General features: G+C 45.8%; 1 protein-coding gene across 2 annotated transcripts in view; it reads right to left on the bottom strand.

The window, feature by feature from the left end:
- LOC106600236 (cadherin-24) overlaps nt 1-14,872 on the bottom strand; it is a 123,163-nt gene that overhangs the window by 58,460 nt on the left and 49,831 nt on the right. For both annotated transcript variants that reach the window (XM_014191556.2, XM_014191562.2), the window contains exon 2: nt 5,948-7,768. In XM_014191556.2, the coding sequence (XP_014047031.2) occupies nt 5,948-7,507 (1,560 nt within the window). In that variant the 5' untranslated portion in view covers nt 7,508-7,768. The remainder of the gene's footprint in view (nt 1-5,947; nt 7,769-14,872) is intronic.

Here is a 14,872-nt window from a genome sequence, read left to right as displayed (position 1 = left end):
ACAATGTACTAGGCATACCATCTTGGGGTAAAATGGTGGTACACCATGACGGGTATCATTGTGAGTTTCTCCAGGTAAAATACTCCCTTCTCAACATTAGAGACTTAGCTATGGTAATGCTTTAAATTCATACACTCACTTTGCAAATTTGCTCGACATTATTCTGAGATTAAACACAGGCTATAAAAAGAGAAAGGAAACCAGAACAAAGGTAGAGAAAGGCAGGCTTTTGTACGCTTTGAATTTCACCTTTAATAGACTCTACAGTTTCTCCTCACGCTCTCTCCCTTTCTCTCTCACACGCTCCCCTCTCTCTCAGCTCCCACTCAGCACAGAAGTTGTTTGAATTTGCTCTCCACGGGGTTTTTTTAATATTAAACCACACTCTCTCTCTCTCATTTGCTCCACTCCCTCTCCCCTGCCTACTTTCTTTATTCTCTCCATGCACGCTGCCTCTTCCCTTTCCTTACTTTTACTCCTTTACAGCCTCTCTCCTCTGGTCTCCCTTCTCTCTGTCTGGTTGAGTAGGGTTGATAGACTATGAGGTCAACTCTAGAACGCGCACGCTTCTTTCTTTTATCCTCACATGCTCTTCCGCTCTGTTAGTTGTACGCCATTAACCTTTACACACTTTCTTCCCTCATTTTCCCTCTCTGCATATCCTCTCTGCTTAAACGCTTCCCCCGTTTCCTCCTTCTTTCCATCCCTCCTTCCTGTCCCCTCTCTTCATCCCTCCATTCTACCCTTTCTGGTCTCCAAATCTGCCTTCGCCCCTGTCCCATTCCATCGTCCCATGATCCCCCTCCTCTCTCTCTCTCTCTCTCTCTCTCTCTCTCTCTCCTTCTCTCGCTCCCTTCCTCCCTCCTTTATCTCTCTCGCCTATCGCTCTCTCCCTCCCTCCATCTTCCTCCTCTGTCTCTAATTGCTCTCTCGCCCCTGCTGCGCTTCAGCCCTGAGGCTAAATGACATTCCCAGGGAGAGAGGAAACGTAAGAAAACACAAAGCAGTTTGGAATGAGACATTTTAGGATTATTATTGATGAGCTTCCTGCCAGCAGGTGTGTGCTGTAACTGTTGCCCCCCTACGAGCTCCTCTTCTCGTTTAACTCCCCTGCTTTCTCTCTTTCTTTTCCTCGCTCTTTGCGCATAATGAGTTCCTTGTGCATGCGTATAATTGTGTTTCGTGACTTTGTAGGGGCATTTGTGACCTATTTGTATGCGTGTGTGTGTGCATGTGTGTGAGTGCATGCGTGCGTTTGTGTGCACAGCGGTTGCTGAGTTAAACCAACATGTTGGTCTCCATTTAAGGGACAAGGAGGAGATGGTCCCCCGCTCACAGCCAAGGAGCCAATGAACAAAGAGCTGTGAAACACTGAGTTCCACACAGCCCTGAAAAAAACCCCGCGACAGCCACCAAATACCACCGCCAACACAACAAAGACTACTATCCCCTGCCCACACAAGACATACTAAACACTAGTACCGCCGTCGACATATAATGCACTTAAAACTGCCTCCCACAATCCTGATTGGTTCTCGTCTTATGGAACGCAGAAGTGTTATACAAATCCAATAAGATAAAGATTCAGAGTGTATTCATAAGGATCCCTTTTTAATATAATATTTTTTTTTACAGACAGATCAGTTCAGAGTGTTGTGTGTGCATGGAGAGTATTATGACCTAGGTAGGTTGTTTTGGGGGACAGGGATCGTATCTGATCAAATCTAACCAGACGATCTCCTATTTCGCCCCTGGTTTACCAATGACGCGCTCCAGACAGCTAGAGGGTTTTGAGTCATGCAGGTGAATGACAGCTCACGCAGCGTAGATCGAATACGCACTGGGCTCGGCAAATAAATACTTTTAAAATGCCATTTCAGCTTAGTGAGGCTCACACAGAGAGAGGAGAGCAGTGTTAGAGTTCACTCGAGCACTACTGAGGCAAACTCAAACCTTTGCTACACGCCCATCGACTCTGTATTCTATCAGTATTCTGTTTCACACTGGCACCGTTAGAATCTTAAAACCCCATTATAGAACATGTGATGACAACGCCAATTAAATTCATAATTATCACATGGCTGAGATGCTGGCTCCCCCAGATAAACATAGACATTCAGCGCTGTGCTGTGTACAGACTTTCTGCCATCAAGGTACTGTGGCATTAACCATGTTTTATGTACAACAATCCATGTTTAGAGCATGAGTTATATATAGCAGTACAGTGGGGTCTGAAATGATTGACACCCTTGATAAAGATGAGCAAATATGACAGTATATAAAAAAAAAATGATTAAAATACTGAGCAATATTGTATGCTCGAAAGAAAATTGGGAAATTATATTATACAATTGCTCAGAGAAAGATATTTTGTTTAACAAGCAAATATCTCATTTCGACGCCAAACCCACCGCTGGTTTGCAAGGCCAAAGAGGTCTATTTTCACGTCATCCAACAAATGTAAACACCTGGAGTTTGCTAAACGGCATTGGCACTTGGATTGAAACAGGTGCTTTGGTCAGATGACATGAAAATAGAGCTCTTTGGCCACGCACACCAGTGGTGGGTTTGCCGTCGAAATGACAATGCATGAACAGAAAAGAACCCTATACCTACTGTAAAATATGGTGGTGGATCGTTGATGTTATGGGGCCATTTTGCTCATGAACTTTACCCAGTAACAGGACAAAAACCTGGTTTTCTCTGCTAGTGTCACATCCTGACCAGTATAGAGGATTATTTGTATTATTTGGTCAGGGTGTGGCAGAGGTATGTTTGTTTTGTATGGTGGGTTTTTTTGTGTATAGCTTAGAGGGGTGTGTTATTTATGTGTTCCGGGGTTTTGTGGTGTATGTTTTAGTATGAGTAGGTTCTAGGTTAAGTTTTCTATGTGCAGATTTGGTTGCTGGACTCTCGAATTGGAGACAGGTGTTTCTAGTTGCCTCTGATTGGGAGTCCTATAAGTAGGTGTGTGTTTTGTTTGTCACTTGTGGGTAGTTGTATGTTAGCACTGCTTTTGTTTATCCTGCTACACTGTTCCTGTCGTGAGTTTTGTTTATAATTTTTTCCTCGTGGTCACATTTAAAATAAATGATGATGAGCACGCAATCCGCTGCATATTGGTCCACTTTGTCCGACAGCGATTTCAACATATCTTCTGACGAAGAGGTTTGTGACAGCTAGGAGGCTGAAACATGGCCTTAAGTGGATCTTCCAGTAAGACAATGACAGCAAGCACACTTCAAAATCCACAAAGAAATGGTTAATTGGCCACAAAATAAACATTTTACAATGGCTATCTCACATTCCGGACTTGAAAACCATTGAAAAACTGTGGTTTGAATTGAAGAGGGCAGTCCATAAGCACAGACGAAGGATATCAAGGACTAGGAAGGATTCTGTATGGAGAAATAGTCTAAGATTCTTCCCAATGTGATCTCCAACTCATAAAACATTTTAGGAAAAGGCTCAGTGCTGTTATCTTCACAATCATTTTGACCCCTAACTTTTTGAGAGAAAAAAGTATTACTTGTTGAACAAATGAACAAAACCTCTTTCTTAGATCAATTGTATTAGTATACAATAATATAATTTGCTAATTTCTTTGAGCATACAATATAGCTCAGTATTTGAATTATTTATTATATACAGTCTCTTTTTTGCTCATGTTTATCAAGGGGGTCAATCATTTCAGATCCTCCTGTATATAGCAATATATAGTAACGTGTGTGTGTGTGTGTGTGTGTTTGTGTACATGTCTGTCTGTTTGTGTGTGTGTTGTGTGTGTGTATGTACAGTATGTGTGTGTGTGCGTATGTGTGTATGCACAGTATATGTGTGTGTGTGTGTGTGTGTGTGTGTGTGTGTGTGTGTGTGTGTGTGTGTGTGTGTGTGTGTGTGTGTGTGTGTGTGTGTGTGTGCGTGCGTGCGTGTGTGTGTGTGCGTGTCTTTGACGGCTAAAACCTTGAACTGCAACACATCTGGCACAAGCACCGGCAGTCTATACAGTATATCCGTCATCACAGTCTCCATCATCGAACCATGATCATCTCTCTAATAAGGAGACGCAAAGCATCATGTCCCCATTGATCTACAGTGTGTTGCAGCTGAGCCTGCTGCCTGTACAGCCTGTAGCCTATACTGGGCCAGAGCAGGAAGATGAAACATTCATATTAAGATGTATAAAAGCATTATGCATGCATGTACAGCTCTGATACACACAGGCACACACACACACACACACACACACACACACACACACACACACACACACACACACACACACACACACACACACACACACACACACACACGCACACACACACACACACACACACACACAATTGGTGTTCTGGGAGGACTCCATGTGTCAGCGATATCATATGGCACGTGTGTGGTCTGGCTGTGTTCCCTCATAGAGCTCAATACAATCTGCAGGCGTAAATACCTGCTCACCAGAGCATATTGGAACTAATGACTTACAATGCTGGCCATCTGTACCGCTGGACATTCAGCTCATGCATTTTGTCCTTGCCCGTTCTGTATCAATTTGGGCAATTTGTCATCCATCATACATCATGTACTGGAAGGCCTGATTGAGGTGCCCATATTAACCATTCCCTAATAGTCAGTAGGCTACTTACAGACTCCGGTCTTAGTCGGAGAGGGCCCCTGCCTGACAGCCTGTACAGCTAGATATAAACCGTGAAGCAATTTTGCCTAAGCGTTTGTAAAATAGGATCTGCAGACAGTGAGACATTTCCCACAGAGCGAGGCTTCTTCTCCCCTCTCCCTTTTTCCCCTCAGTGCTGTCTGACAGCTCGCAGCACTCACACAGAATCATTACTATTCATTTACTCAGCAAACTGGCCACACTGACTTATACATTAGCCATCTACAGCGCAGCGTATCAACACAGTGCAACTCTAAGGTTAAGTACAGCGAGAGCTTGTGCATGCTCATGTCCAGTCAACATGGCCTAAGTCACATCCACAGTAGTCTTTGGAAACCAATGGAGCAGGATGAGTCGGCTACACGATTGCTATAATGAATTACCAGAGCGAAGGGGGAGAAATACAGCCCCTGGTAGGTATTTTGAGGTGGTTCATATAGTAGTGATAAATCTATGTTTGTAAGGTGTATCAAGGGCAGCAAGTAGCCTAGCAGTTCAGAGTGTCGGGCCGGTAACCCGAAAGATCACTGGTTCGAATCCCCGACCCGACTAGGTGAAAAATCTATCGATGTGCCCTTGAGCAAGGCACTTAACCCGAATTGCTCCTGTAAATCGCTCTGGATAAAAGTGTCTGCTAAATGACTAAAATGTAAATGTAAATCAATCTGATTGAAATATCATTCCACCGGACCGACTGGACTGCTGGCCACGAGGGAGAAGAATTGACAGGTCCTGACCTGGACTGTAATGAGAGAAAACTTTTACTACTGCCTTCGGGATCAATTATGTCATGAGAAACTGAGCCCATTAATTCTCAAGAAGATGTCAATTCCCATTGGTGTGTGTAGATTGGTGCTAGTCATGACTGGTCCCAGGGGCCCGTATGGTTGAAGGGGTTTTGTTGAGCCTCAGTGCCTCATTGATTAATCTAACTCTTCATGAGGATTGGAGGGCACCACAATAGACTGGTCTGCTGTAAATCAATTCCAATTGAAGGTTTACCACACATACAAAACGAACCCTGCAGCTGCTGAGGACAATGAGATAGTACCACCGGTTGAATTAGGACAGTTCAGAACTTGGGCCTCTTCAACTCTGGTCCTGGAGTTGGTGTGCAGGCTTTTGTACTTGCCCAGCATGAACACAGCTGATTCAACTAATCACGGTCTTCAGTCAGGACCACGATTAGTTGAGCCAGAGTTGGAGACCCTTGGCTGGAATAAGTTACACAAAGTGATTCATAACTCTAATGAATAGTTAATAAAGGTTCCTTACCCGTCCGATGAGCACCGGTTCAGGCCCGCTGTACTCTTCAATCACAAAGAACTGGTTCCAGATCCAGCTCCTCCTGCTGCGTGACCGAGTCCCCTCCCCATCCATTTGACCACGGCCCTCCTCCTCATCCGCCTCTTGGAACACCAGGCCCCGCCCATTCCCGGGATGGGACTCGACTGTCATCCCCCCACCGGCTGCCTTGTCCTGGCTGAAGCCCCAGTGTGTGTCTGGGTGGAGTTTGAGGACATGGCTGCTATCGATTGGCTCTGTGGCGCCACCTTCAGGGTCTTGAGTGGCAATCGGGCTGAGGATTTTGAGTCCTGGTGCGGCTGTGTGAAGAAAACTCTCCTTATGGGAATCCCCTGCCACACTCCCAGTCCCCTCTCCCTGGGGCTGTGAGGTGAACACTGAGGGAGGGCCAGCATTTGTCTGAGAAGAGATGCTTGAGGGGAGATGCTTGGCCGTGGCCGGAGGGTCAGTCTTACTGATCTTACTGATGGTCACCTCCCTGTCAGTGTCGAGACTGACCTCATTCATCGGTGTTGACAGAGGGTGAGAGGTGTGTTTGCTCTTCCAAGTGACTGTACTACCTACACCCCTCGTCTCAGAGTTGTCTTTTCCCACACCAGAATCTAGAGTGACTTCACTTAAAGTGTGAACAGCCTTTTCTAGACTTGGATCAGGATTTGTGACAGGGTTTATATGCGGCAGTGCAGTTGGATTATCCAATGCGAAGTGGTTTTGAGTAACAGCCAAATCTTGCTTCTGTAATTTTAGGGCCTCCATTGGGCTGTGATCCACATCAATCAAATCTCTCTTTCTGCTTCGGCTGCTCTTGCTCTGAAAATGATTCAAACTCGGAACACTCTGCATCTGTGAGTTCACAATCATCACCAGGTTCTCTTTTGACAGCAGTTTTAGGACACTGTAGCTGCCGGTCACATTTAATTTTCTGGTTGAATCCATAGTGAGTCCTTTGCCTTGCAGCCCTGTGGTGTGAACGCTCAGATCTGGTCTCACTCTGGATCGGGAAATGGGTTTGAATCTGGTTCTATTGGAGTGTAGGTCTGGTCTATGGTGAACTAGGAATACTTTCTCCATCCTCCCTGTTTTGGTGGGAGTCCCAACATTATTGGTACCGTTCTTGATCTTTTTAAGTTCTGTCTCCTGGACGGATTCCCTGTTATTGGGTGACACAGACAGAGTTGATTCTCCTTTTTTGATAGGGTTTTCTTCCAAGTCCAGAACTGGATTAGGTTTAAAACCCTGCCTCTCCTTATTAGATGGCATGGCTGCATGATTCTGGGGTATTTTGGGGTGAGAGATAGAGCCACTATCACCCCCCAGGTCATGACCAATTGAGTTTCTAAGAGTCACCATGGGCATCACGTTTGAATTCACGCTTGAATCCCATTGGTCCGCTACTCTGTTCTCCCCTAGCTTCAGCATGTGAGTCCCGCCCACCCCTCTTCTCCTGACAATCTTAGTGGCTGAACCTTCTCCCATAATCTCCTCCCACAGACACAGTGAGACCAATAGGAGCAGATTCCTGGTAATCATCTTGTCCTGTGGTGAGATGTCCTAGTTTGAGTGATGCTTGATGTAAGGAAATACTTGTTTTCCGGTTGTCTTCATTCTCTCCTCTATTTCTCTTCCCTTGTATCCTCCCTTTCACTCTTCCATTACGTGCCCTTCACACTGAGATGGAGGACAGGTGCCGCGTTGAATATCTTTCTCGATCTATTCACAGCTCCTCTCTGCTGGTTTTTTTCCCCTTCTTGCAGAATGTCTCATTCAGTTTCCCACGGAGGGTTGAACACCCTAAGAGAAAGGATAAAGATAATTAAGTTAAAACTTTAATCATCCCACTGTGTTAATTAAAAGTGGAGCGACACAGCAAGGTAGGTAGGATAACTCACAGATGAACAAGCAGGACAGATCAACTAACGGGGCAGAAATCACATTTACACAAGCAGCGGTGCGTCACACGGCATAGTCAGATAGTTGTTGTTACACTGAGTGAGGAAAGTGTTCGGTAGGTCGCACTGTGTTGCCATGCGCAATACTGATTTGTGCTCTTGATTTTGTGCACTCTTGTTGTTTGGAGCTTTGTGAGTTTTGTAGTGTTTTTGTTTAACTATGTGCTGTCTTGTGCAGTGTTGTGCAGACAGACCCTGTCAGTACATCCACTGGGGCATGAATGAAGTCCAAATAATCCCAAAAGACTGCTCCTTCACCCTTTCTCCCTTCCTCTCCTGCCCTCCTTCCCCATTTAAACAAATCGTTTTTTCTTAAGAAAAAACCTTACACTCCCTCATCCTCCTCCTCCTCCACCTCGTCTATTTCTATTACCACCTCTCCCACTCACCACCCGTCTCTCCAGCTCTGCCTATCTATCCATCGCCGTCTCTCCATCTTTCTCTGCCCCAGGTTTGTTTTAGTATGCTATCCCTTCCTCTGCTCGTCTTTCCTGTCCTTTCCTCATTCCCTGTCAATCATGATGCTGTCGTAGCGTCCCTCACCCTCCGTGCTCTCTCTCTCTAACTTCAATCAATCAGCCAACCCTCTCCCTTTGACGGCCCAGTGACATTGGAATTGACAGGTGTCTGGCATCCATACCGATGACACAACTTACCATTATAAAACCTATACAGTACTCATATATCAACTGGAACATTTCATATTCACAATCACAGTATTTACTGACTATAAGTACCGTGACACAAGTTAACAGGGTATCATTCATTGAATACGTCTGTGTGTATTTTCCGGGAGCGCTACTACACGTGTAGGCTAGTGCAGTTCGAAGATCCAATCAGAACGACCTCTCACCCAGGCTCAATGACACCCGCTCTGTCCAGGAGGAACATATTGTCAGGGAACTTGTCGGCCAGGCGGTCGTTGCCATGGGCACCTTGTTAACGGGCTGAGGGCAGGTAGCAGGTCAGAATATCGATGCGTGGTTGTTAGTGGTTGGGAGAAGGGTTCATTACTGGTGTCTATCTGGGATGTTGTGTCAGACTGTGCTTTCCCAGTGACTTTATGGGGTCAGTGCAGTCCTTCAACTGATCCACGTACGTACCTGGACTGTATTCTGCTGCCGCTCAGAGTGGCTCAGAGGTAGACTATAGAGCGTGACTCATTGTTCTAACGAGTGGATGATGTAACATGCAGTACCATACACTGGTGGAAAACACGGCATGTGCTACTCATGATAATAGGTCGAATGTGTTACTCATGCCGTGTCTCATGGCGATATACCCATCAATATACACCCTCATTCTGCTCCAGGTGATGCGCTTGATATCCCCCACGGTATCAGCAGGGGAGACACAGGCTGGTTGTCCCTGTGCTCATAACTACAAATCTGGAGCCTCCGGAGGGTATTTTCCTCATTTCAAAGTTGTGGGATATCGACATGTGTGAACGACATTGCTCTCCAATAGACTAATCTCTAATAGACACATTTCTACATTTAACACAATTCAGACCACTGTCCAGGTTATAATCACTGTGACAACCAACCTGTGTGATCACCAGGCCCTGGCTCCCTTACTTCCTCATCCAGACGCTGATGAGCTATTGTGTCCCTGGGATGAGAGCAGCTACCCCAGAGTTAACGGCTCCTCACAGTGGGTTAAAGGTGAGTAGGGGGCATGCGGTATGTAGACGGTGGAACACCCTCTTGTCTTTTAACTTTCCGCTGCTTCCTGCCGTGTTCCATTTACCCCCTCGGGTGCACAGAGTTTCTTGCTGAACTGATTAATTGGGGCCATAAATATCTTAATTAATTTTTCCCTTCCTTGGGCCCCAAACTCAAACGATCGTTTGGTTCGTTAGTATTAGAGGCAGATCTCCACCATCGATCGCAGGAAGCCGAGTTGCAGTGAAGGCTGTCACCAACTTAACGAGACTGAACATTTTAATTACGATTCACCTCCGTCCGTGCTGTCTAGCACTCCTTTCCTCTCTGGAGCCCCATCTCTCACACAAATGCACACATATATATAAAACATAGCCATTCTCCCCTAATTCCAGACACAAATATTCATACAAATACATAAAACACAAACACAGTCTCTTCTCAACACACACACTGCTAGACTGCAAGAAAGACACGGCCACACACAAACAACAACAAATATGTGTGTTGTTCTGTTCCGGGTAGAAAGCTCAGGGGACCGCCTCTGGACCCACAAAAGTCAGAGAAGAAAGGGAGAACTCGCCTTTCTAAGAAAGGTAGTCCAAGAACAGTCACCCTTAGAATTATGCATGGAGAAACAAACAACAGAGAGAAGAGGAGATAGAAGAGGCAGCCACGAGCAAAACAGGCCCGTCTTGGGAGACCAGCACTACGTTTTAAGAGCATAAAGCCATTGAACACACATAGCCCAGGCCTTGTCTTGAACCTCAGCAGATAAAAGCAGACCTGTCAAAACGTGTTGAGCTTTATTAAGCAGCACAGTGAATCTGGAGGATGAGGAGTCATTCCTCCTCGCTCCTCCTCAACAAAGAAGTTGAGGATAAATCTGTGCAGATGGAATTCATCTATCCATGCCCTGATTGTGTCTGGGCTGCAGGTGAAATCTGTCACAAGACGGTAAACGTGAGCGGCGAGCAACACAGCTGCACGGGCATTGGGAACGGGTCACCGGCCATTCCCTGCCAGGCCTGAAGAGGCAAATCCCCTGAGATGTGGGTTCGTCAGGACAGAGAGAGAAGAAAGAAAAGGAGGGAAAATAACAAAGGAACCAATGGAGAGTAGAACGGAAGAGTGTAATCCAGTCATCCAGACGAAGTCCTCGTTTTGATAAGTGCAGATAAGTCCACTTCTGGGCCGGCTCTGAGCTTAGAATACAAACTCATCTCCGTAATACAAAGGGAAAGAAGGGCTTATGGTCCACAGGGTCCCAGATTGGTCAAAGTGTTCTATAGCTGGGTTAAAGGTTATAGCAAAAGAACATTTCCAGCTAACAATTGGATCAAGTGAAACTGTTCACGGGAGACTGTATACAGTACCAGGATTATCAGAGTATTCACAACATCCTCACATTGCTTTAAGAACCTCCAGGGAAAAGATCATTCACTCAGAATCCATTCCTACACTACTACAGCCCACTGGCATAATCTAAAATCATTACCAATCGGATTACTTTGAATTGAACACGTTTAGCGCTAAGTGTTTGAGTACAGGGATATACCATGACCCCTCTAACCATGTGATTTAGCAAATTCTCATGATCAGCGTTCACATCCATTCAAGTGTTAGATAATGAATAAACAGATTCCCTCCCTGCACTGCCTGAGTTCATTCTCATGGGAAACCACCAGAGATCTAGGTTTTTAACAAGGAGAGAAAGGTCTGTATTTGGACGGTGGAACGTGCTACCAAGCCGACTAACAAGCATTACACCTGGGCACCGTACCTCTCCTGCATTTCAATAACAAAAGTCAAAGCTTCAGTGGTCTACCCGCACAATGATAACCTAAGGTCACAGGGGTGTTTTTGTAGCAGACAGCTCTGTTGGTCTGTGTCAAGGTCTCCTGGGTAGAAATTCACCACATGGACACAGAGGAGTGGTGAGTCACTCGGGCAGCAGAGGCATTTACAGAAATTACACCTGATGCCCATCAAGACTGCCTTTCTTCCTCTTCTGCCTGGCTGTTTTCGCACATCAAACAGCTATCTGATCTTCTCAAAACTGCCTGACATTTTAGAGAACATCCTGCGTAATCTATGAACACTCTCCCTGCAGGCAAAGTGTGTGTGTGTGTGTGTGCGTGTGTGCGTGCGTGCGTGCGTGTGTGAACAGGATGTTGCTAATGCACAGGAAATTTTGTCTAACAATATCCTTGATGCATTCCCAACCCACTCGGTACCATCCACAACACACACCCACACACATATACACACACACACACACACACACACACACACACACACACACACACACACACACACACACACACACACACACACACATACACACAAGTGTTGACATTGAAACCCTCGTACATCAACAAATTAAAGTTTGTCCTTCCTCATAGAAAACGGAGGTACGATATATTGTACGTTGATTGTTAAAAAGACAAAGTCTCTACTTCCTTCTCGCCTGTTTACGTTTCAAGGGCGTTACCGGGGAGCCTGCCTGCCCAGCTGGTCGAGGGGGGAACTTTTCAGAGATTAATAAACACCAAAGTGCCCAAGGTTGGAATTCGAATACATCGCAGACCAATGGATAGGAGACGACACTATAAAAAGAGAGACGACAAGGCCACAGCTGTGAAGAAGAGACCGAATAATGACACTTGATATTTTTAAGTACGCTCAAATCCATTTACAGTAGAACTCACTTTCATTAAAACCCTTCAATACTATCTCCACGGGGCAGCACAGCGAAAGGAGCACAATGGCACCGTTTTCTTACGCCTGATCCAGATCGATTGTCTTCCGCCCCATGTGCTGTTCAATAGAACGTTTCTTCCAGAACTCCCTCAGCTATGTCTCTTTTTGATTGTTAATAGTGGTGGGGGTTGTTGCCTAGTAACATACTAATGTTTTGCTATACTTAAATGGAGTCAAACGAGTCTTGTGATCAGTGGTAGTGTTTGATGCCACGCTGTACTTGTCTTGTGTGATGTTACATCAATCTAGACTAGAGCATGACTAGCATGATGCCACAAATGTTATATCATGTAGTAAGCTTTGAGGTCTGTGTCGGGCCTATGTCGGTACTTGTTTTAACGGCGTAACAACTGATGAATCATTTACCTTAGTTGTGCGCCATTGCACTAGCTTGGCGTTGGTCAGTAGGCTATAGCCCGGAGAGTTGCTATGTTGTCATGCCATATTACTGTAGCACTATATTATTATATTTGCATGGTACTGTTGAGCTGAGCTAGTTATGTGTTGTGCTCTGGGCCTCGGAGCCTCTCTCTCTCTCTCTCTCTCTCTCTCTCTCTCTCTGCTGCCACACTTTTTAATCCCCCTCGTCGGAGTCACAAAGTCCCAGCCTTATTAGCATATATCTCCCCTTCTGTCTGACTTTCATGCTCCCTCGGTCCTCTTCAGCTTTATTTCACCGGTGACAGATATTTTTGTAATGCTAATGACTTTGCCCCAATCTCAAATGCATTTTGTTTTTGTCTTTTTCTATTTGGGTCAGTTTGTTTGTTTATTTTTCTCTTATCTTTTGTATCGTAGGGAGCGGTTAAGTGTCTTCTTGTGTGCTCTCAGCTAGCCAGGTAGCATCGTGTGCGCTGTGCGCTAACAGATAGGCGACCGAGGAGCGGTAGCTAAAGCGACAATGATGAATGACCTTTGTTCAGTTTATTTTATTTTATATATGTTTTTAGTTCAGAGTTGTCGGTTGGGTTGGAGGATGAACCTTAGGGATTTCCGAGCTGCGAGTTTCCGAGTTTGGTCAGCTCAGCCTCGTGGCATGCGGTGGTGCATGAGATCAAAGTTGGTTGGGTGTTGTATTTCAGGGCCGTTTTCTGTGTTGAGCGTTGTCGCGCTGGGTGATGGTGCGCAGGTTCTCCGGCTCGCTTCCAACAAGCAGCTCAAGATGTCGAGACACACACACACACTGAGACAGACACACACATACCCCACCAATCCCGTCCCTACCACAAGGTCAATTCCTCAGCACGGTTGAAATCATCCCACTCTGCAAGGGCAGAGGGCAAGGGACAGGTGGCTGGGGCCCAGAGGGAGACTGTCAAAGACCAACCGTAGACCACGGTCAGCTCTGGGGGGGTGTATTGACGATAATGAGGAGAATCCCCTTTCTGCTAATGTACAGATCACAGGGCCACTCTTCTAAAAAGCCCTGTGCTTTTCCATAAAACTGCATCTATAGCCGTGGAGAAGCTTAAGCTGTAATCCTCCATGAAGGATTGAGTCTGCTATGGCGGCCTCTGAGACTAAGTTGAGGGTTAGAGTGTGTGTGTGTAAGTTCAAGTGTGGATGTGTGCATGCAGTATAACATTCTCCCTAATATTGGGCAAAGGCCTATGTTTGGGGATGGACCTGGAGCTGGAGAACATACGATAGAATAAGAGGGAACACATTAGTGGGTGTCTGTGTTTGGGCATGGCGAAAAGGGGATGAGAACGGGACAAGAGACGAGAAGGGTCGGTTCTTGGAGTAGAAAAAAAACAGATGGACAAAGGTGCTGACATTTCCACTAACTGACCGGACAAGTGTGCATCCTCTAGACTGGAGGATAGTATTAGACTGAGAGGGCAGAGAGTTCTGCAGCTATAAAGGACTTGGATACTGTACCTCTGTTATTATCTCCACCCCACAGACCAGCCAGGATTACTACACACTCATGTAAATGGCCACTAATACAAGGACATCACTCTCACGGACCACTACCATTAAGAGTCCTCTGAGCCAGCATTTTGCTCTTTCTTCTGATCCATCCATCCCTGTATCGCTCCAATTCTCTGTCTCTCTCTCTCACACACACACACAATATATCTCTTCCATTTCATTCCCTCCCGCTACCTCCTTTTCTCTCTCCCTCCCTTTCTCGTTCCCTCCCTCCCTCTCTCTTTCCCTCTCTCTCTTTCCCGCTCCCTCTCAGGGTATTAGGCATTCAAAGATCTCTCTCTGGCTGGCATGCGGTAGAAGTTATCAGTCCATCTCTCCCTTCCTTTTCTCTATCTCTCTAATCTTCGTTAATCTTCCAGCCCAGAGTGAAGTGAGAATTAGTTTCTCACTCTCTCTCATCAATCTCTTGCACCTTCCCCCCTCCCTTTCACCATCTCTCTCTTTCTCTCCTTGTCTCCCTCCCTCATTCACTCTCTCCCATTCTTTCACCTCTCTCCTCGTCTTTCTCACTCATTCCCGGACTCCACTCTTCCTGCTTCATTCCTCTCTCCGTGTCTCCATTTCTCATTCCTCCTTTGCTATTC

This window comes from Salmo salar, chromosome ssa03 (genome assembly GCF_905237065.1).
Source record: "Salmo salar chromosome ssa03, Ssal_v3.1, whole genome shotgun sequence".
Classification (NCBI taxonomy): Eukaryota; Metazoa; Chordata; class Actinopteri; order Salmoniformes; family Salmonidae; genus Salmo; species Salmo salar.
This window is presented reverse-complemented; position numbering and strand designations above follow the sequence as displayed.